General features: G+C 50.5%; 1 protein-coding gene across 4 annotated transcripts; it reads left to right on the top strand.

Annotated features, from left to right (window-relative positions):
• The first annotated feature begins 112 nt into the window (after positions 1-112).
• On the top strand, positions 113-12,295 carry MFSD2A (MFSD2 lysolipid transporter A, lysophospholipid). 4 transcript variants are annotated; one of them, XM_073902839.1, is made up of 14 exons: positions 113-342; positions 1,799-1,927; positions 3,446-3,570; positions 7,547-7,670; positions 7,804-7,882; positions 8,222-8,379; positions 8,809-8,899; positions 9,023-9,144; positions 9,353-9,436; positions 9,896-9,979; positions 10,078-10,190; positions 10,635-10,778; positions 10,870-11,046; positions 11,840-12,295. In XM_073902839.1, the coding sequence occupies exons 1-14, from the start codon at positions 256-258 to the stop codon at positions 11,901-11,903; spliced, it is 1,581 nt and encodes a 526-aa protein (XP_073758940.1). In that variant the 5' UTR covers positions 113-255; the 3' UTR covers positions 11,904-12,295. The 4 variants fall into 4 exon arrangements, with proteins under 4 accessions (XP_073758940.1, XP_025712263.1, XP_025712262.1 ...); XM_025856478.2 differs by having other exon boundaries at positions 1,796-1,927; XM_025856477.2 differs by having other exon boundaries at positions 113-348.
• Positions 12,296-23,144: the final 10,849 nt, after the last annotated feature.

The raw sequence follows: 23,144 nt of genomic DNA, 5'->3' as shown, positions 1-23,144 counted from the left end.
GCGCGCGGCCGCGGAGATTGGTTGCGGCGGGCCAGGCTGCCCCGGGATTGGATCGGAGAGAGCAGGGCCGAGCCTTTAAGAGGCGCGAGGGGGCGTGCAGGGGAGTGTGATCTTCGCCCCCCGGCTGGGCAATTTAGAAGCGAGCGTGGCGGCCGTGGCGGCGGAGGTCACGACGGGAGCCCGGGCCGGAGCGGAGGCCCGCGGAGCAGAGGAGCATCCCGGCGCCTCGGTCCCAGGCGGCGTGGCTCGCGGGTTATGGCCAAAGGAGAGGGCGCGGAGAGCGGCTCCGCGGCGGGGCTGCTGCCCACCGGCATCCTCCCAGTCGCTGAACGGCCGGCCCAGGTGAAGGTGAGGGCCCGGTCCCCCTACCCCACCCCACCCCACCCCCGGGCGGAGGGCTGGGGTGGGGGGAGGTGAGGGCGAGCTGAGATGGGGACGTCGAGGGAGAGGCTCGGTTCCGGGACGCCTTGGGCTAGCCCGGGACAGAGGGGCCCAGCTGCAGGGGAGGCCCGGGGGTGCCCTGGGGACGGGGGCTGATGGAGAACGTTCGTAGGCACCGGCGCTCCCTTTTGCTCACCCCAACCCCGCATCTCTACGGAGCGGCGGCCGGGCCAGAAGCTTCACGTGGTGCCCCGGCTCTGCTGAGCTGGTTTCTGTTCTGCTGTGACGAGTGGTTTAGTTTTGACGCCCTGGAGGCGAGGCAGACCCCAGAGACCTGGGAAAACTCTGTTAGTTCCCCATCTCTCAGCCCCCTACCCCCCACCCCACAGGCTCACGCTTGCGCCTCAGCTCTGCGGTGAGCGCCCCTCAGGTTCATTCATAAGAACAAGAGCTACTTCTGAAGCGTTTGTGTGAGTGTGGGTGTTGGCGCCCACGGTGCTTTGCGCGTCTTGACCTTCAACCCCATCCCCAGTTCTCTTGGATCTAAAGAAGAACCGAATGAAATCGGGAGGCTCCACGGGGAGTGGATCCCAGGCAACAGATATCTGCCTTTTCCTTTTAGTTTTATTAACCGGTCCCTGCAAGGAGCCCCGATGAGCAGTTCTGGATTACATCTGAGTAATCTGCACTTCCCCTCCCCCTCCGCCGGCAACCTCAATCTTCCTAGTGCTCCACCTAGATAGGGCCCCGGCACCCAGAGGCCTTTCCTCCCCTCTCCAAGGTTCCCTAGGAGCTGGAGATGGGGGATAGCAAGAGGGAGGGTAGGACAGCTCCTGGGCTGGCCTGAAGCTCTGGCTGCCTACAGGGGCCAGAGTGGCTCAGGGACAGATGAAGGAACAGCTGTGCCCGCAGCCAGCTGGGCTGGGCCCCTACAGCTCTCTAGAGTCCTCACCCAGTAGGCAGGTCGGTCCTGGCCTCTGAACTAGGGCGGGGGTAGGGGCTGGGCTTAGGCGGCTCTTGGCAGCAAGAGGATTTTCAGGTTGTGGCGGGTGGGGCTGGGTGGGGACAGGTCCACTGCTGGAGCATGCTTCCACTCCAACTTGAAAAGAGCATGGCTGAGACCCTGGGGGAGTCTTTTAGGGATGGTGGCCTGCCAAATTAACTCAGAATCTGGAGATGGGGTGTCTTAGGAGCAACGTCCTCCATATGGATTCCCCCTCTCCAGGATCCTAAGCTAGAGAATACCTTTACCTTTCTTTTCTTGTGGGAAGTGAGCTCTCCCTGGGTGGGAACAGGGCAAGGCAGACTTGTTCCTCCTGGCAAAGTTGGCTGGAGGGATGGTCCTGCCTCTGGAACCTTCTAGGATGGAGGCCAGGATCTTGGGTCTTTTTTCATCCTTTCCTCTTTTTCTCAGAAGGAACCCAAGAAGAAACAACAGTTGTCCATTTGCAACAAGCTTTGCTATGCAGTTGGGGGGGCCCCCTACCAGGTGACAGGCTGTGCCCTGGGGTTCTTCCTGCAGATCTACCTGTTGGATGTGGCTCAGGTAAGTGGGATGAGCCTGCCGGGCTCCTCCAGTATCCTGAGGTGGGGTGGACTAGGGACTGTTCCATCTGTGAAATGGGACTGGAATCCTTACTTTGCTGACTCTCAGAGTTGGCAGTGGATGGAGAAATAAGAAGGCTTTGGGAAGTATCCAGCAGGGGAATCTATCTGCTCCAGGAGTCTCAGCTGGCAAGGTCAGGCAACTTCTCCTTGCCTGGCAAGAGCAACAGAGCCTGGAGGGGTAGGTGATGGCATGAGGGAGAATGGAGCCTGCTAGTGACACTTGTTCTAAGAAGAGACTGGCACACCATGTCCCCATTTGGGCAACAGTCAGCTGACCCCGCTCAGGGGTGGTTAGATATTGCCAGGCTTATAGAGAAGGCATAGCTCACCTTCACCTAAGAAGCAGAGGCATGTCAGTGGGCAGAGGGGCCCCCAAGTGCCGGGCTCAGGTAAGGTGCCCAGTGTACGGGGTCTTTGACTAGGAGAGGTCCTTAGGGTGAACCAGGGCTCTGCTCTGTTTTGAGAAGCTTTGGCCAGGAGCCTGGCATCCTGAGAATTCACCTTGCCTGGATGGGAGAATGGGAAGCTCAACAGCCATGGCTTTTGGGGCTCACACACTGCACTGGCTGTCTTTTCTATGTAGCATCTGACTCCGCAAGCAAACCATCTTAATGGTATCCATTTCTAGGTGGGGAACACTGAGCCCCAGAAAGGACAAATAACTTCATTCAAGCTGCTAGTTTTGGAACAAATCCCATGGGCTGGGTCCTAAGGGAGATGCAAATATGAGGAACCTGCAATCCAAGTGTAGAACTGTTGTCGGGAGCGGGAGGGTAGGGCAGGTCAGATTGGGGAAGCTACGGTGTGGGAGAGGCCACTAGTTTCCCAGCTCCCTGGAGCAAAAGCAATAGGAGAGCCTTGACAGGTATATGGAGTCTTCTGTTCCAGAAAAGCCGTCTCTTTGGGCCTAGAAGGTTTGTGGAGAGGGGAATAGCTTGACTGGATAGTGACAGGCCACTTTCTAAAAGCATCTAAAGATTCCTTTTTCCACATCCAAGATACAGCTTGACCTGCAAGACAGGGATTTTAACTCCCGCTCTATAAGAGGGGGATCCTAACTCCCATCATACAGATGGGGAAATTGAAGCCCACTGTGGTCACCCAGCAGATGCTCATTCTGATAGCAGGTGGTTGGAGCTCAGGGCTATGAGAACAAAGCAAGGAAAGGATTCTGGATTCATTCTAATGGGTGGGAGTGTTTTCAAGGGCAGTGGAAGGAGGACATAAGGGAACAGATCTGGGAAAATGTCTAAGGCACACGCTGCTACTGACTGCTATCAGAGAACTGTTACTATCACCATTAACAGGCAAGTGAAGATGCTTAAGGCCTGGGTGAGAGCAGCGCACAGTCCCAGGGGCCTGGCTGAGATGGGGAGGGGGCCCCTGCTTTTGCCTACCATTGAGGGTTGAGGTGAGTAGGATAAAGGGGTCATCTTCTACCTGTTCCCCATTCCAGGTGGACCCTTTCTCTGCCTCCATCATCCTATTTGTGGGCCGAGCTTGGGATGCCTTCACAGACCCCCTGGTGGGCTTCTGCATTAGCAAATCTTCCTGGACCCGCCTGGGCCGCCTCATGCCCTGGTGAGTAGAAGAGACTCCTTTGAGGTGGCAGAAGGCAGGGCATTTGGCATGTCTACTAACTCTTGATCCTTCCATCTGGCTTGTCACAGACTGTGGGGTGAAGAGAAGAAATGACAAAAAAACCCAAGTGTCGAAACCCTGGCTGAGGCCTCAGCTGCCCCAGGCATGGGCACTGGGATGCCCTGCCAATTCATTCCCAGGCTGGCCGAACTGCTAGACCGAGCAGCTTCCCCTACGCCGGGTCCCATTCCTCCCCAAGGCCCATTCCCTTCAGTGAAGCTGGAATTCTAACTTTTCCCACACAGTCATTTCCCATAGTGGCAGAGATAGCACTGTATAGTGGTTGAGAGGTTAAACTCTGAAACCAGCCTGCCTCAGTTTCACCACCCCCAGCTGTGCAGCCCTGGGCAAGTCACTTAACATCTCTGAGCCTCAAGTTTCTTCATCTGCAAAGTGGAGATAATAATTATGCCTATCACTTTGGTTTATTGTGAAGATCACATATTTTTTATATGTGAAGTACTTAGAACAGTGCTAGGCACATATTAAGTAATATATAATTTGGCACCCCTTCAGAGTAGCTCCTGGTGGGGCAAGGGTGGAGGGTAATGCCCAGAATGGGATAGCAGACCCATAACCTCTGGCCCCTTAGATAATATAAACTACTTTTTCCCTTGATACAGAGCCTGCACTACTCAGCCTCAGGCTACAGGGCAAGGTTGGGGGAGGTAGTGCCATAGATCAGACAGCAAAGGGAGACGCACGGGACAGGCTGACAGGCTGGAGCTCTGGTTCCCTCCAGGACATCCTGCTTGGTGGGGGGAGGGGGGTGGACATACCCCTTTCATCTCCAGCCCATCCAGGCTCAAGTGGGCGCCTTCCTGCCCCAGGGGTGCCCATACCTGGTCTCCGGCCTTCAAAGCTCTTCGCACAGCCCCCACCCCACCCCCACAACTTCCTTTCCCACGAGGCCCCCCTCCCACCACAATCCCGCCGGCCTCTGGCTAAGGCCCAAATTGGGGCCTTTGATCCAGGCTTCATGGCAGGGGGCGGGGGTTGGGGGGGCAGAGGAGGAGAGGGGGGCGGTGGCAGTAAGGCAGAAGAGCCTGCCTTACCTGGACAGGCTGCCCAGGTAGGAGGCGGGCTGCCCCCCCCCCCCCCGACCCCCACCTGAGTCCCTGGCAGCCGGGAGGAGGTGGGGCTTTGCTGCCACATCTCCTCATGAGGCACAGCCAATGGGAGGCAGCTACTCTGGACAGGACTCTGCGGTGGCCGCAGCAGCTGGGTTACTTCCAGTCACATTCGGTTTCTCAGCGGAGAGGAGTGTTTGACGAAGGCTGACGGAAGGAGCCCTTGTTCTCTGAGGAGACACGTGGATTCGGGCAAGAGGGAGGAGGGCAGAGAGGGAGAGCAGAGGAGGCCCTCCCTGTGGGAAGTAGGATCTGAGGGCCTCACGCTGGGCAGGTGTGGCAGCCAGCTCAGTGAAGTTGCTGAGGGCCCTTCAGGCTGCTTTTTCACTTAACACGGTGTCTGTGTACATGTCCTCACCTGTCTGGGTGGTAACTCCTGGTGATACCTCTTGAATGGTAACCTCCACCCCTGTGTCTGAGTGCGCACTGGATCACTCAGTGGACTGAGGGGCTGCCGTGCAGGGTATGGGACCTCCTTCCTGTCCCTACCACAGTAAGGACCTAGGTCCCTCAGGCCTGGGACCCGGCACCTTCTTTTAGTGTGGGAAGAGGCTGGGCCTTTCAGGTTTATCAGCCCCGTGGCCCACTGTCCTTCCAGGCCTCAAGCAGCCCTTGCCCTCAGCCAGCGCTTAAATCCACCCTTCAGACCAGGAAGACTTTGACAGACACTTTTCCCTGGAGTTCCCGAGGCCACCTGGTGAGAGGCAGGGTAGCCACAGGGTCACGTGGGTGGGCGGGGATGCAGCAGGGCTGGGCCTAGGGTATGATTCCCGGGCTGAGGACCTGTACTCTCCTGCCGAGCTTTCCTGGTGTGGTAGTCACAGCAAGCACTTACTGTGTCCCAAGCACTGTTCTACATTTTAATATCAACTTATTAAAGTCTCAAAACTACTTCCACTCTATGAAGTGGAACCAAAGTCCTTCCCGTGGCCTGCAAGGCCTTACATGACCGGGTACTCCGTGTCCTCCAACCCTGTCTCCTAATCCCATCCCCTCTGCTCACTCCACTCCATCCCCAGTGGCCTCCTTGCTACTCCTCAGACCTGCCTGAGCACCTCTGTGCTGACTATTCTTGCCCAGTACGCTTTTGCCTCAGACAACTGCAAGGCCAACTGCCTCCTCTCGGTCAAGTCTTGGCACAGATGTCAGCTTCTCAACGAGGGCTCCCCTGTCTACTCTGTTGTCAGTTGTAGCCCCATACTCTTTAATCCCCTTTAGCCTGCTTTCTTTTCTCTGTAGCACTTAATCACCTTTCTAACAGTATAGAATTTTTTTAAAATTGTGGTAAAATATACATAACATAAATTTTGCCATTTTAACCATCTGTTTTGAAAGATGTATTTATTTATTTGAGAGAGAGAGAGAGAGAGCGAGCAGGGGGAGGGGCAGAAGGAGAGGGAGAATCCTGAAGCAGACTCCCCGCTGAGCACGGAGCCTGCCAAGGGGCTCAATCCCAGGACCCTGAGATCATGACCTGAGCCGAAATCAAGAGTCAGCTGCTAATTGACTTGAGTCACCCAGGCACCCCGCCATTTGAGCCATTTTTAACTGTACATTTTAGTGTCATTCAGCATATTTTCGTTGTACAACCACCACTACCATCCATCTCCAGAACTTTTTCATCTTCCCAAACTGAAACTCTGTACCCAGAAAAAATAACTCCCTGTACTTCCCTCCCCACGGTGCCTGGTAGCCACCATTCTACTTTCTGTCTCTGAATTTGACTATTGTAGGTCTCTTGTAGGCAGGATCATGCAATACTTGTCCTTTTGTGATGGACTTATTTCACTTAGCATAATGTCTTCAAGGTTCATTTGTGTTGTAGCATGTGTCAGACTTTCATTCCCTTTTAAGCCTGAATAATACATATGTAACTTCTACATTATGTTTATTTTTCATTTGCCAACTAGAATAGAAGTTCCACCGGGCAATACTTTTGTCTGTTTCATTCACTGATCCATCCTAAGTCATAAGCATAGTGCTTTGCTTAGCCCATAATCAGCACTTGAATATTTCTTGAGTGAAGGTTGAATGTAATTAGGTGCTATTACTATTCTCTTTTTATGGATGAGAAAATGAGCCTCCGAGAAGTTAAATAACTTGCTCAAGTCCAAGTTATTTATAGTTATTGGCAGAGCCAGAATTGGATTCCTGAAGAATGGTTCCAAAGGCCTTTCTCTTAGCCTGTGCTCTCTGCTGCCTTTTTATACCGATGACATGAAGTCAGTCCATCCTGAGGTCTAACCACTTTTGCAGTGGTGTGGGATGCACCAGTGGGAAGGCAGACATTTACCCTCCCTTAGAGTGATTTCACTAGGCCTGGTCCTTCACCTGGAATTGGCCTTCCCAACCCGTGTGTGTGTGCCCATAGTATGTGTATATGTGTGCTCACGAGGGATGTGTGTGCGCCTATAAGAACACCTATGTTAGGGTTGCTCCTTCTTCCCGCCTCCCTGCCCTACCACCCGAGGCTTCACTGCCATTTGCGGTTCCCCTAGCCCATAGGAAGCCCCTGCCTCTGGAGCCCTCTCCACTGGGGAGACTAGGCAATCTTCCTTGTCTGACCTCATGCTCCGTGCTCAGGATTTCAGTGCAAGGGGCCTGTTGCAGTCTGCGCTTCCGGCTTGGCCATCAGCCTCTTCCCAGAGACCCTGGGGTGGGTGGATTCGGGGAGAAGAATTTCCTTCCTGGCAGGCACCCTGTGGGACTACAGAGCAGTCCAGGCTGACCCCAGAACTTGGGGTTTTGGCATCCAGCCCCTACTCAGACCCTACCCCCTTCCCCAGGATCATCTTCTCCACACCCCTGGCCATCATTGCTTACTTCCTCATCTGGTTCGTGCCTGACTTCCCACAGGGCCAGGCCCTGTGGTACCTGCTTTTCTATTGCCTGTTTGAAACACTGGTCACGGTGAGTGTGGGTGCCTCCCCTTGGTGTCTGGGGGGAGGAATGAAGGCAGTCCCCGGGGCCTGTAGGGTTGGTGCCAGAAGCCACATCTGCTTGTCCATCGTCTGACTGGCCGAGGGCCTCTCTTCCATGCCAGTGTTTCCACGTTCCCTACTCAGCTCTCACGATGTTCATCAGCACAGAGCAGAGTGAGCGGGATTCTGCCACTGCATATCGTAAGTCTCTCTCCAGCCCACTGATCCATCCCCCAGGGACCATGGGGATTGTTCCCTGACCCTCCTGCCACATTTCTTCCCCTGCGGAGAATGGATGTAAAACCATCTCAAAAATAACTTGATCCCTTTATTGTTCTGGTGAGAACAGAGAGGTGCAGGGGCTAGCCAGAGGTCACACCGAGCAAGGCCATAAGTGCAGACCAAGGTGCATCTGCCCCACCGCTGGGTAGCTACCCTCCTGGAACAACTGCCGTCACCTGGGGCCTCTACCCACCTGGCCTTCCTCCCTGGAGGCCGACAAGCCACGAGGCCCCTCCAAAGGACCTTTTTACTGTTCAGGGATGACTGTGGAGGTACTTGGCACAGTGCTGGGCACAGCGATCCAGGGGCAAATCGTGGGCCAAGTGGATATGCCTTGCCTCCAGGACCCCAACGACTCTGCACTGGCTACGGAAGGTGCCAATCGGACACAGAGCACCACGTCACTCAAAGAAACGGTGAGGCCCTTGGCTATGCAGAGATTTAGGGAGATGAGGCACAATGGGGTGGTTTGCAGTCATCCTCAACATTGTCCATGTTTATTAAGTGTTGGGCATTTGATCTACAAACTGTTAATATGCCCACTTTTCAGATAAGGAAACTGACTCAGAGAGAGGCTAAATAATTTGGCCAGGGTCACAGAACTAGTGACTTAACTAGATTTGGGGAGATTTGAACTATGGGCTTTCACCCTCCAAAGCCTGACTTCTTAACATTCCGTTCCTCTGGACTTTGCCTAGCCGTGGGAAGTGGCAGCCAGCCCAGGATGATTCTCCCACTTCACAGGTGGAGACAGTGAGGCTCCAGAGAAGGGACTGGTCCATGGAGTGGAGCTGCTGAGGGTTGGGATGAGATCAGACTGACTGTCACTTTTATCTCCTTTGTAGCAAAATGCATACCTGCTGGCAGCAGGGGTCATTGCCTCCATCTATGTTGTCTGTGCTGTCATCCTGACCCTGGGCGTGCGGGAGCAGAGAGGTGAGGGGTCCCCGGGGAGCGGTGTAGGCCCCAGCACCGCATGGCTTTGTCCCTCTGCCTGGGCCTCACTCAGGCTTTGGGAGCAGCCTCTGCTCCTTCCTCACTGTTTTCTCTGGCCCCCAGAACCCTATGAGACTCAGCAGGCTGAGCCGATGTCCTTTTTCCGGGGCCTCCGGCTGGTCATGAGCCATGGCCCATATGTCAAACTTATTGCTGGCTTCCTCTTTACCTCCCTGGCTTTCATGGTGAGTGGGGCAGCCTGACATGCTCAGCCTTGAGAGTAGGGCGGGTGCAAGTGGGGTGGGGTAAAACACGGACGGGGATGTAACGAAGCCTGAGGGACAGGTGGAATGGGGGCAGGGGGAGCAGAGGTCCTGGGAGCATGGGGAAGCCTGGGCTCTGACATCACTTCTTTCCTTGCATTTCCTTCCCCCTACCCTGCCCATCCCCCAGCTGGTGGAGGGGAACTTCGCCTTGTTTTGCACCTACACCTTGGGCTTCCGAAATGAATTCCAGAATCTGCTCCTGGCCATCATGGTATGTGTGGGGCCCCGAGGGTGGGTAGGCAGCCCGGGCTTTGAGATGGTTCTTTAGATAGTCAGAGGATGTTTCCCAGACTGGCTAAGGTTAGAAGGGATGTGGGAGGAGTCTCAGAATCACTGGTTGGATCTGACGTACAATTGCTTAGGCAAGACTGTGAAAGATTTGGGGCAAGATATTCCAGTAAAGAACATAGCAAAAGCCAAGGCCCACATGGAGGCCAGGAACTTGGAGACTTTGTGCTCAGCTGTGGCTCAGAGAAGGTAGGAGATAACACTGGGACTAGCCCTCAGCTCCCCTGGAGAGCCATCAGAGGGGCCTGTCAGCTTCCTCAGTGCCCAGAGGGTATCATCTGGCTGCCCGCAGGCAAGGCTAGGAATATCTTTGAGGTCCTGGGAAGGGCAGCAGGGGTTCATGACTAACCCACTTCCCTCACTCCCGACTGTGCATCCCCAGCTCTCGGCCACGTTCACCATTCCCATCTGGCAGTGGTTCCTAACCCGATTTGGCAAGAAGACGGCGGTATACGTTGGGATCTCAGTGAGTGGGGCTGAAGGGGTGGGGCCTGGGCTTAGTTGGGGTTTGCTGGTCAAAGTCCCCAGGCTGACTCATCTTCCTGTGCCAACCCCTTCCACTAGTCAGCAGTGCCATTTCTCATCTTGGTGGCCTTCACGGAGAGTAACCTGATTGTCACCTACGTGGTAGCTGTGGCAGCCGGCATCAGTGTGGCAGCGGCCTTCTTACTACCCTGGTAAGGGCGCACCGGCCCACCTGGCTATGTCCCCCAGCCCCCTACCCCCTACCTCTGAAGCTCCTTGTGGGGAACTCTGCAGGGGCTTCTCCTGCAGACCATTCTCTGGGTCCAGGTTGGGGGTGGGACAGGTCTCTCCTGTACAGTTGTACAGGTTGTGAACTGTGCGAGAAGACCTAACCAAGGTGCAAGATGGGGCGCTTAAATCTGGTCTGCATTCTATTCGCCAAGCTGCATACCTAGAGTGGAGCTCCATCTCAGAGGAGGGGGCCGGCCTTCTTATCACCATGAAGTTGCCGCGTCTTCACAGAGCTGTGTGCCCTGGGGCTACAAAAGTCCCAGAGGGCCACCTCTTCTTACTGACACCACAGAGGTGCCATATGGGCTAGTGGGGACCCTGGAGTGCTGGGCGGGTGAGTCCTCATGGTCGCCACCACGCTGCAGGTCCATGCTGCCTGATGTCATCGACGACTTCCACCTGAAGCAGCCCCAGTCTCATGGAACTGAGCCCATCTTCTTCTCCTTCTATGTCTTCTTCACCAAGTTCGCCTCTGGAGTCTCCCTGGGCATCTCCACCCTCAGTCTTGAGTGAGTGCGGTGGGGTCCTGGAGCAGCGCTGGGCAGGGCCAAGCCCCAGGTGCCCCACCCTCACCACCCTCCTGCCCCCTGGGTCCCACAGCTTTGCCGGGTACGAGACCCGTGGCTGCTCACAGCCGACACGTGTCAAGTTCACCCTGAAGATGCTGGTGACCATAGCTCCCATAGCCCTCATCCTGCTAGGCCTGCTGCTCTTCAAGCTGTACCCAATCGATGAGGAGAAGCGGCGGCAGAACAAGAAGGCCCTGCAGGCTCTGAGGTGAGAGCGGGGAGGCAGAGGAGGGGGGCATCATCCAATCTAAGCCCTCAGCCCCTGCCTCTTGTGGCCAAGACCTGACTTACCTCCTGCACATCTTCCCTTGAAGCCTCCTCCCTAATGGCAGCTGACATCTCTCCGATACTTAGCTGCACGTCAGGCAGTGTGCTGGGTGGTTTTGCATTTATTCATTCAGCAGATACTTATTGGAAACCCACTAGGTGCCAGGCATTGCTCTAGTGAATGAAACAGACAGAATCCCTGCCCTCACGGAGTTTATACACTTTAGGGACTGCGCATTCATGATCTCCTGCAGTCCTTCAACAACCCTAGGTGTCGGGAGATCCTGATCCCCACTCTGAGCCTTAACCAGGAAGAGTAACTGGCCCCTCCGAGAAGGAGTAGAACTGGGGTTTGAGCCCTGGCGTTTTCACGCCAGAGCCTGCATTCTTCACAGCTCTCTTGGCATGCAGGACCTCAGATGTGGCCTGAGGCTGCCTTTCTGGAGACCAGAGGGCACGGTGAAGTGAATCATGCCAGTTCATCAGCCAACCCAGGTCAAAGCGTAGTCCCAGGGCTTCTGGTGCCCTGTGGGCAGCAAGAACTGCAAATGGACTGACTGGCAGTTTCTGGGTTGAGAGAAGGAGTGAGCAAACTGTCTACTTCCTGTCATTTAGACTCACTTGACAGCTGGCTGGCTACGACTATAGGGCCAAGGTCCTCTGAGGACCAAGGCAGCTGGGGAAGGGGAGGGGTGAGGACGCCTCCTCCAGCCCATCTCCTCTGGCTCTTGCAGGGAGGAGGCCAGCAGCTCTGGCTGTTCTGACACAGACTCTACGGAGCTGGCCAGCATCCTCTAGGGCCTTCCGTGTTGCCCGAAGCCACCATCCACAGGGCCTGGGTCCCAGACCACAGGAGAGATCAGGGCCTGCTTGCCTGTTCGCTGAGTAGCTGGTCTCCAGGTGTCCTGAAGGGAGCCAAAGACTTGAGAGTAAGTGGCCCAGGATACTTCCTGTGCCTACCGTGGGGAGGGCTGGTCATGCAGCTGCCTGCCTCACGTCTGTCTGCCCATGGGGCCAAGCCCCGGTGAATATGCCGTGGACTGATGGGGCCTAGCCTGGAACACTAATGTAGAAACGTTTTATACAGAGACTAATTAATAACTTAATGACCATGTATATAGCAATGTGTGTGTATGTATGTGTCTGTGAGCTATTAATGTTATTAATTTTCATAAAAGCTGGAAACCAGAGGTGCTTGTTTCTGTCTTTGCCCTCAGCCACTCACTGAGCCCTTCGGTGCCAAGACAGGGACATGAAGCTGCAGGGGCCCTGGGGAGCAAGGGGGTGTCTGGAGGTGTGATAACAGCATCGGCTAACATTTACTAAACACCTATCTGTACCAGGCATGGTGTAGAGGCTTTACCTTCACTTTGCTGGTTCTCGAATTTAATCCTTGAACCCGTCTTGCTATATCAGGACTATTCCACTTTCTTTTTTTTCTTTATTATTTTTTTAAAGTAGGCTCCATGCCCAGCGTGGGGCTTGAACTCACGACCCTGAGATCAAGACCTGAGCTGAGATCAAGAGCTGGGCGCTTAACCGACTGAGTCACCCGGGCGCCCCGGGACTATTCCACTTTAAAGATGAGTAAACTGAGCTCCAGTATAGAGAGGGACCTGGCTCAGGTCACATGGCCAAGAGTTGCCTAACTGGAATCCCTTCCCAGGTCCGTGAGCCTCCATCCTTCGCTCCCCTGTATCTGAGTGACCCCACTGCCTGTCAGACAGCCAGCTGCTCTGCCCAGGCCTGCACGCTGTGCTTCCTGCCCCACGCATACTTGAGCATGTGCCACTGGCACACACGCTATGTGATTGGGGCTGTGTGAGGTCCTAGAGACCTGCGATTCTTTCCCCATAGCTGTTAATGATGGTGTTGGAAGGTGAGAAGGTACCTGGCTGGGTGGCTTTGTGTGTGGGTTGAGGAGGGGTCTCAGCCCTGATGTGCTGGTGAAAAACCACTGTTGGCGGGGAGGAGGTTGCTGGGGGAAGCCCTAGTTTATAGCACTTGTCCATTTACATGGCGTAATTGCTTCTACTATAGCCAATTTCAAGTTACCAATGGTTGTTCTAAGGCCAAATTCCTGAAAATTGAACAGTTGGCTCTCACAAGCTGGTAGGAGCTTGCCCCAGCGCATCACTGGGTCTCACACCCTTAGGCCAAGCTCCAAATATTGGGAAAGCAAAGCTGGTAGGATCAGGGGCTATGGGGTCCAACTTCTCTATTCTATGCATTGATAAACGAAGCCCAGAGAAGAGAAGTGCATAGACCCTTCAGGCTTGGTTGTTACTTTGGGTCTAGGGCTCCTTTTTCAGGGCGGCTGGGGAAGAAGGCTCCATTTTTGCCCTGAGGTTCTGCCAAGCCACTTTCATAAATTGATCAAGTGTCACTAACCGGCATGTTTATGCATAATTCCCCTATGAGGTAAGTACATTACCCCCATTTTACAGATAAGGAAACTGAAGCACAGAAAAGTAACTTGTCCAAGGTCATCAGACAGTAAGTGGAGGAGCTGATGTTTGAACCCAGGCTGTCTGGCTACAGGACCAGTGCTCTTACCCACTACTTTAGGCTAATATGTGAACCGATAGTCTTGTCACCACCAAGCCAGTTCCCGCTCCCTTTAGAGCTGCCACCTCAGGGTCAGGCTGCCTGGGCAAGGCAGGAGCCCTGGGCTCTGGGCTGGCTTTCGTAGCTGGAATGCTCAAGAACTCAGATAATGTTTGCAGAGGCCCACTCCTACCTCCCCCTCCCTCTACTCCAATAAACACCAAATCCTGTCTTTAAAAAATAAACGTTATTTTAAATTTCCTAAACCACTCAAGCTTGCTTCTTGCCCATCCCTGCAATTACTTACCAGGTCTCCCACCTAGATGATTATACCAGCATCCTCACTGGTCTCTCTCTCTCTCTCTTTTTTAAAGATTTTATTTATTTGAGAGAGAATGAGAGAGAGAGCATGAGAGGAAGAGGGTCAGAGGGAGCCCCGATGCAGGACTTGATCCCAGGACTCCAGGATCATGACCTGAGCCAAAGGCAGTCACTTAACCAACTGAGCCACCCAGGCGCCCTGGTCTCTGTCTTTGATTTGATCTCCTCACATTCCTTCTGCAAACTCTCCAAGATAACCAAAGTATTTAGAAACCCTTCTATGAGTCCCCATTGTCTTCAGGAGGAAGTCTGAGACCCCTGCTGATCTCCCCAGCCCCACAGTCCACCTGCCCAGCCCTGGAATATACCTCTGGCCCCTGGTCCATCTGGCAGACACTGGTCCAATGTGCCTTGGTTCCAGAATGCCTCTCTAAAGCCATTCTTGCCCCCCTGTTCTTTGGGGCAGCCCTCGAGACTCCATGCCCCCTCCACTGTAGCTTCCCATCTTGAGCCCAGGGCCAGGCATGGTGGGGTGGGTTGGGGCTGAGTTTTTAAACATGAGCTATATAACAAGGCAGTTTTGTGAGCTCCACCCAACAGGCACTGGCCCAACATGATGCTTCTCTCTTGTCCTTAGTTTCCCCCAACTGTACAATGGGGATTTGAAATGGAAAACCTTCTCTTCGGTTTCATGCTCACAGAAAATTGTTCTCCTCGAAGATCCCCTGCTGATTTCTTGGGGGATGATATGGGGGGGGGTGGGGGTGGGTAGAAAAACAACCTGGGATCCCAGAAACTCCTTTGGTCACTGGTGACTCCATGTGCCTTCTGGACAGCTCATACCTACCCATCCTTTGGGAGAAGTGCCATCTTGACTTCCTCTATGCTTGGATCCAACATTACTACAAAAAACCCTGCCTCGCTCTTGACTCTGTCCTGCAGTCCTCAGCCGCGCCAGTCACGCACTCTACCCCAACTCCTGCTACGGAACAGGTGTGGCTTTGGCTCCACCTGCTGGAAGAAAGGAGCAATACCTTTCAACATTACAAAGAAGGAATTCCAGATTTGTCCTTGAGCCTATGAGGTTGGCTATCCATTTATGGAACAAACATTTGTACTGGGCCTACTATGTGTCATGCACTGGCTAGCCTCTTGAGGATAGAGTGGTGAATAAAATAGAGCTTACATGCTCAATGAGGACCAATGACAAATAAATGGGCATATAAGTAATTTTGGATTGTAATAAGCACAATGAAAGAAGCAGGGTGATGTTATAGAGGGAATTGGTGAGGAGACTTTATTTCTTTTAAAGATTTTATTTTTAAATAATCTCTACACCCAATATGGTGCTCAAACTCACAACCCCAAGGTCCAGAGTCACATGCTCTACTAACTAAGCCAGCCAGGCGCCCCTGTGGAGACTATTTTAAATGGAGTGCTCAGGAAAGAATGTTCTGAGAAAATGCCTTTTGACTTGAATCACGAAGAAGGAGAATTAGCAGACATTCAAAGGGCTTGGGGGAAAGCACTGTACATAGAGGAATCAGCTAATGCAAAGACTCCAAGGTAGAAAAGAGCATGGTGTATCTGAGGTACTGAAAGGAAACTGCAGCCCAAGTGTAGCGAATGAGAGGGCAGGTGGTATGAGGGGAATTTGGCGAGGTCTCTAGGAACTAAACCATCCAGGCCTTGTAGCCCACAGTAAAAGTCTGCATTTTATTTTGAGAAGAGCCCAAAAGCCAATTGACGAGTTTTAAGTAGGGAAGCCACCTGATAGGTCAAGGGTTTAGAAAGATCATATCATCTGCTTTGTGGAGAAAGGATTGAAGGAAGTGAAAGTGGAAACAAGTTGACTAACGTAGTGGAGGCTCTTCTAATCTATCTTCCCTCCCTCCCTCCCACCCTCTGTCTCTCCCTTCCTTCCTTCCTCTTGAGCGAGAGAGAGTGTGTGTGCATGTGCACATGCAGGGGAGGGACAGAGGGAGAGGAAGAAGGAGAGAAGCAGACTCCCCACTGAGCACAGAGCCTGATCCAGTGACCCTGAGATCATGACCTGAGCTGAAATCAAGAGTTGGATGCTCAACCAGCTGAGCCACCCAGGCGCCCCTCTTCTAATGTTTCTAGGCAATGAAAAGTACCAGATGGGTGGTGGCAGTGGAAATGGAAAGAAGATGGATTTGGCAGCTGGTTGGCCTGGATAACGGAGAGAGGGAACGAGGGATAAGGGGGGGAGAAAGGTAAGGGAGAGGAAAATGAAGGTGAGAGCTAGATTCCTAACTTGGAAAACAGCAGCACCTCAACCCAATAGCACAGGGAGCACAGGAGGAGGAGAAAGCTAGGGGGACAGAACAAGTCATTTGTCACCTGTTGGTATCATTTTATATATATAAAAAGGAAAAAAACACACTTAGAAATCCCATTAGGTCAGGAACAAGAATACACACTTTAATCAATGTTACTATATAACCTTTAATTAGAGGTACTAGCTGATGCAATTGGATAAGAAAAAGAAATAAAAATTGGAAAAGAGTAGATAAAATTATCTTTACTTGTTAATAACATGTTTGTATTCCAAGAGAACCCACTAGAATTAACTGAAAAACTGCCATAAACAACATTCAGTAAGAAAACGGGTATGAAATTAATATATAAAAATAATATCCTTTATATATACAAATTGCAATCAGTTAAAACTGCATTTTTCAACATGATAACCATGTGGCTATTTGAATTTAAATTTAAAATAGCTAAAATTAAGTAAAATTTAAAATTCAGTTTCTCAATCATCCTAGTCACACTTCACGTTCTCAATAGCCACATGTGGTTAGTGGCTACTGTATTAGTGTAGTTATAAACCAAGTCCATCATTACAGAAAGTTCTATTGTTCAGTGCTGAGTTAGAAGATAATGGTGAAAGAGAAGACCACATTTATGAGAGCAACAAAATACCTATGAATAAATAGGAAAGAAATAGTCCTTTGTCAAATCACATGACTTAGTATGTGGTCACAATCCCCCTGTCTGGACCTCTCTGTATTACAGGAATAGCCAAAGTAGCATCTCTTTGCAAGTCTTCCCTGACTCTTCGAGCTGAGTCAGAGGTTCCTCCAGGCTCCCCCAGGACAACATATAGTTGATCCTTATTATTCAAAGATTCTGTATTTGCAAATTTGCCTACTTGTTAAAATTTATTTGTAACCCCAGGGAGGGAGGCAGGACAGGGAGGGGAGAAGAAAGCAGCAGCAAAGCGAGAGGATATAGAGAGTGAGGGAAGGTTTAGGCCTTGGTATGAGATCCAGACTTTCCCCTTTTCCTCCAGGGTAGCTGGGCAGAGCTGGGTGGGCCTCACATCTCCAGAGCAATCAAGGAAGTCCCTGATTGCTGTGGCCTAAGGCCCTTTCCGGGGTGAGGCCCAAGCCCTAAAGAGACCAAGCCCAGAGTGAGCTCTGACTGCTCATCATCCAGGAAATTGCCTTCTGTCTGGCAGAAATCCTGCTGAAACTGGCCCAGGGTGGGTGGACTGGGTCCCCACCCCTAGGTGATCTAACATAGGCTGGATAGCTTGTGGGAGAGTCTGGGCTGTCCTGCAGGTGACCTAGGGCCAGAGAAGCAGGGAGGGGGCAGGACTGTCTGCTTTAACAGTATTTAAGAGATGGGGAATGTGGCCTGGAATCTCTCAGACTCCCAATGCAGTCACAGCAGTCACTCATCCCAGTACCTTCCACTTTAGGACTCCCATGCAACCTCAAACGAAATCTGTACAGAGGAAGGCAGGGGAACCACCCAGCCTGGCCCCCAGGCTCAGAGATGGCAAAGGAGTTGCACAAGGTCACACAGCCAGCGAGAAGCAGAAGCAAGATGGAATTATTGGAGGGGGCAGGAATTTTACTCTATCCTTAAAGGTTCTTTTGGCTGGTCTAATAATTAAATTGACATGAGCGAGATTAACAAGAGAAAAACAAATTTAATTCATACTTATGGGAGCTCAAAGAAATACGAATCTCAGAGAAGTGACCAAAGCAGGCAGCTTTTATACCTTTTAGACAAAAAAACATAAATCTGTGAAGAACTTTGTCCTCAAAGAAAACTTACGTTTGGGAGCTTCAGTTAGTAAGGAATTTTAAACAGAATTTGGGCTCGGTAGTAAATTAGTAAAAGTAACAAGGTATGTTTATATAGGCTTTGGCCCTGAATTCCCATCTCTGGTGATAAGGATGTCTTTTCACCTCCTGGTAATCTTTCACAGAAGAGATTTATTTCCTGCTTTCACTGGTGCAAAGGAGGGTCAGAGTGTCCTTTTTGCACTGGCTGTTTCTTAAATAACTTTAATTCAAAATAATCAGTATGCCAAAGTAGCATATTTTGGGGCCTGACCCGGACTCCATCAGAATCCAGGTTTCATTCCTGGCTCAGAGTTATTTTTTGTTTTTGCACCAAATTGTCAGTTTCTTAAGGACCAACCCTCTTTTTTTTAAAGATTTTATTTATTTATTTGACAGAGAGAGAGAGAGAGCGAGAGCAGGAACACAAGCAGCGGCAGTGGGAGTGGGAGAGGGAGAAGCAGGCTTCCCGCTGAGCAGGGAGCCCAATGTGGGGCTTGATCCCAGGACCCTGGGATCATGACCTGAGCCTAAGGCAGACGCTTAATGACTGAGCCACCCAGGCGCTCCCCCCTCTCTCTCTCTCTCTTTTTTTTAAGATTTATTTATTTGAGAGAGAGAGAAAGTGCACCACCAGTGGGGCGAGGGGCAAAGGGAGAGGGAAAGGGAAAGGATCTCAAGCAGACCCCGCTGAGCCAGTAGCCCTATGGGGGGTAGTGGGGTGGTGTTCGGCCTCACAAGCCTGAGACCATGACCTCAGCTGAAATCAAGAGTCCGGCGCTTAACTGACTGTGCCACCCAGGCACCCCAAAGACCAACACTCTTGTCCAGCGTCCTTGCCTGCCCTTTCACTTCCCCCAAGGCCCAAACCCCAAAGCTAGTTCCCCAGCAGTCTATGACTGCCAGCAGATGGGTTTGGTCATCTCTATTAACAGTAAGGGCAATGCCGTGTGTGGGAGGAACTGTTCCACTCACTGCTATTTCTTTTAAGGTTTTTTTTTTTTTTAATTTTATTTATTTATTTGAGAGAGAGAGAGAGAGAGAGAGAATGAGAGATAGAGAGCACAAGAGGGAAGAGGGTCAGAGAGAGAAGCAGACTCCCCACTGAGCGGGGAGCCCGATGCGGGACTCGATCCCGGGACTCCAGGATCATGACCTGAGCCGAAGGCAGTCGCTTAACCAACTGAGCCACCCAGGCGCCCCACTCACTGCTATTTCTTAAAGGGACCCAGCAACAGAGGCCACAAGGAAAGAGACCTAGGTTGTCTAATCCAACCCCCACCCGGTTATTGGATGCCCTCTAAATTATCCCTGCCTTATGGCTGGCTGGCAGTCTTCTGTTCCCACACACTACCATTGGCCGACTATTTCAAGTCCACCTGTTTCATTTATGGAGTAAGGTGTAAAAAAGATTTTCTTCATCTCGAATGGAAACTATGTCCTTTTGGCTTGCCCCCACAGATCCTGGATCTGCCCTTTGTCATCTACGCAAAACATGCCCTACCTCTGTTCTAACTCAGACCTGCAGGGAGTTGAAGATAGACCCATGTCCCCAGAAATGGATTCAAGTCTTGGTTTCATTCTTCTAGTTATATTTGTTTTATTTATTTTAAAAAGATTTTATCTATTTGAGCGAGGGAGAGCACGAGCGCCCGCACGAACAGGGGGAGGGGCAGAGGGAGAGGGAGAAGCAGGCTCCGGGCCAAGCAGGGAGCCCGACGTGGGACTCAATCCCAGGATCCTGGGATCATGACCTGAGCTGAAGGCAGACACCCAATCGACTGAGCCACCCAAGCGCCCTTAGTTATATTTTTTTATTTTTTTAAGATTTTATTTATTTATTAGAGATCGAGCGAGGGAGAAACAGCATGAGAGGGGAGAGAGTCAGAGGGAGAAGCAGGCTCCCCACTGAGCTGGGAGCCCGATGTGGGACTTGATCCCAGGACTCCGGGATCATGACCTGAGCAGAAGGCAGTCGCTTAACCAACTGAGCCACCCAGGCGCCCAGTTATATTTGTTTTAATTTCCTGTAAAAAGTAGGCATTTATTTTCTTTTATAATTAAAAAAAGAAACTCCTTGTACTAAAACTTTGTATTAAGGTATAATTTCATATAGAAAAATTTACAAATCCTAATTGTATTGCTCAATTTTCCCATATGTATACACCCATATAACCTCCACCCAGCTGAAGATACAGAACATTTCTATCTCCTTGGAAGGTTTCCTGTGTCCTATTTAATCGATACCTAATTTACCAGAGGTAACCACCATTCTGATTTCTATTACCATAGATTAGTTTTGCTTATTCTTGAACATCTTATGAAGGGAATCATATAATATGTATTCTTTTGTGTCTGGCTTCTTTGTCTTAGCACAATGTTTTTGAGATTCATCTAGGTTGTTCTGTAGATTAGCATTTTTTTTTCATTTTGATTTTTGCTGGTAAAATTCCATTTTACAAATATATCATAAATTGTTGCATTCTCCTTTTGTATATTTGGATTTTGTCCGATTTTTGGCTGTTATGAATAAAGTTGCTACGAACATTCTTGTACAAGTCTTCGGATAGCCATTTGAACTAATCTTTCTTGGGTACATGTCTGGATGTGGAATCAGTGGATCATGGTATAGGTTTATGTTTGGCCCATAAGAAATTGCCAAATCGCAAGATGCAAGAGTTCCAATTACACCACAGCTTCAGCAATCCTTGATAATGACAGTTTTTTTAAAAGTCGTTCTGCTTAATGTATTAAGTATCTCCTGGTTTTAGTTTGCATATTTTGGATATTATTTTATTTTATTTTTTTAAGATTTTATTTGTTTATTTGACAGAGACAGAGACAGTGAGAGGGGGAACACAAGCAGGGGGAGTGGGAGAGGGAGAAGCAGGCTTCCCGCAGAGCAGGGAGCCTGATGCGGGGCTCCATCCCAGGACCCTGGGATCATGACCCAAGTGGAAGGCAGACGCTTAATGACTGTGCCACCCAGGCGCCCCTATTATTTTATTTTTTTAATATTATTTTAAGCATTCTTTCATATGTTTATTGGCCATTTGAATGTGTTCTTTTGTGAAATGCTTGTTTATATCTTTTGTTCATTTTTTATTTATTTATTTTATTTATTTATTTGAGAGAGAGCATGAGCAGCAGCAAGCAGAGGGAGAAGCAGGCTCCCCGCTAAGCAGGGAGCTCAATGCAGGGCTCAATCCCAGGACCCCGGGACCATGACCTGAGCCAAAGGCAGAAGCTCAACCAACTGAGCCACCCAGGCATCCCTCTTTTGTTCATTTTTAATTGAATGGGGTTTTTTGGTATTGATTTGTAGGAGTTCTTTGTATGTTCTGGATATGATTTGTCAGTCTATACCTTTCCTAATTGCATTCTTTTTTTTAAGATTTTATTTGTTTGAGAGAGAGAGCACAAGCAGGCGGGGAGCAGCCAGCAGAGGGAGAGGGAGAAGCAGGCTCCCCACTGAGCAGGGAGCCTGACGTGGGGCTCGATCCCAGAACCCTGAGATCATGACCTGAGCCAAAATCAAGAGTCGGACACAACCGATTGAGCCACCCAGGAGCCCCAATACTTTGATTATTTTTAAGCACTTCATTCTTTGACCATCACCACTTATCTTTGTGCCTCACCCTCTTTGGTATCCTGAATCCAGTAACTTTTCAACTTCTTCAGTACATCCAGCCCATTGACCTTACTACGTTTTTGTTACCCTTCACCTTGTCTATTTACCTTAGGGTCATGGTCTCATCATTATCATTCCTTTCTTTCCCTCTTCCTCCTTTATAGATCTTGCCTGGATATACACCTGTTTCAATCCAAATCTCTTCCCTTGTCTTCACTTCCTGCCTTGGTTGATGCCCTATATTAGACAAAATGTCCCTTTTTAATTTAATCAATTTAGTTTCAAAATGGTTTACCATAAAGAATGTCAAACATACAAACAAATGTAGAGAGGACAGTACAAGGCATCCCCATATATCTATTACCTGGATTCAGCATTTAATAATATTGAATCTGCTTTATCTATCCCCCTTTCCCCCAGATGCTTTATCTATCCCTTTCTCTTTTTCCTTTGTACTTGCAGAAGTATTTTATTTATTTATTTATTTATTTATTTATTTATTTAAAGATTTTATTTATTTATTTGACAGAGAGACACAGCCTGAGAGGGAACACAAGCAGGGGGGAGTGGGAGAGAGAGAGGCAGGCTTCCCGCTGAGCAGGGAGCCCGATGAAGGGCTCCATGCAGGGCTCCATGCGGGGCTCCATGCGGGGCTCGATCCCAGGACCCTGGGATCATGACCTGAGCCGAAGGCAGACGCCTAACCACTGAGCCACCCAGGTGCCCCCTTGCCGAAGTATTTTAAAGTGAGTCCCACACACCATGCCATTTCACTCCTACATACTTCAGTGCATTTCTTAAAGACATGGGCTATTTTCTCACTTAACCATGATGCCATGACCATACTTAAAAAAATTTAAAATCATTCTTTGGTATCATTTAAAATCCAGCACACAATTACACTTTCCCTCATGTTTCAGATATGCCTTATTATACCGGTTTGTCCAAATTTGGATCCAAACAAGGTCTACACATTACATTTTGTTGTTGTGCCCATTCAATCCTTTTAATCTCTAGCAATCCTCCCCCTCCCTTTATTTTTCATTCTGCTGACTTATTGCAGAAGCCAGCTCAATTGTCCTCAAGAATGTTCCACATTCTGGATTTCTCCCTTTTATAACAAATCTTTTGTAATTTGCCCTTTACTGTCCTAAAATGAAAATCAGAAATAATGTAACTAGTGTCTTAGTTAGGGGCTGGTGGGAAACAGATGGCACACTCAAGCTGAGTCCAACTGAAGCCAGCTTAATGAAGGGATTATTGAAAAAGATGTGGACAGAGTTAAGGGAACCAACAAGGAATGAGGAAGCACTGGAGGGATTTGTCTGCCATCCCTAGGTCTGAAGGGCCAAGATGAGGGAGTAGTATTTCCCTTTGGCTGAACTCAACGGGAAGCCACTGGGCAATGGAGCTGATTGATACCATTCATTAAAGTCTACC

This window comes from Callorhinus ursinus, unplaced genomic scaffold, assembly GCF_003265705.2.
Source record: "Callorhinus ursinus isolate GAN/ISIS: 27379988/994484 unplaced genomic scaffold, GSC_fseal_2.0 scaffold18, whole genome shotgun sequence".
NCBI classification, from domain to species: Eukaryota; Metazoa; Chordata; class Mammalia; order Carnivora; family Otariidae; genus Callorhinus; species Callorhinus ursinus.
The sequence above is the reverse complement of the archived record's forward strand: the minus strand, read 5'-3'. Positions and strand labels throughout refer to the sequence as shown.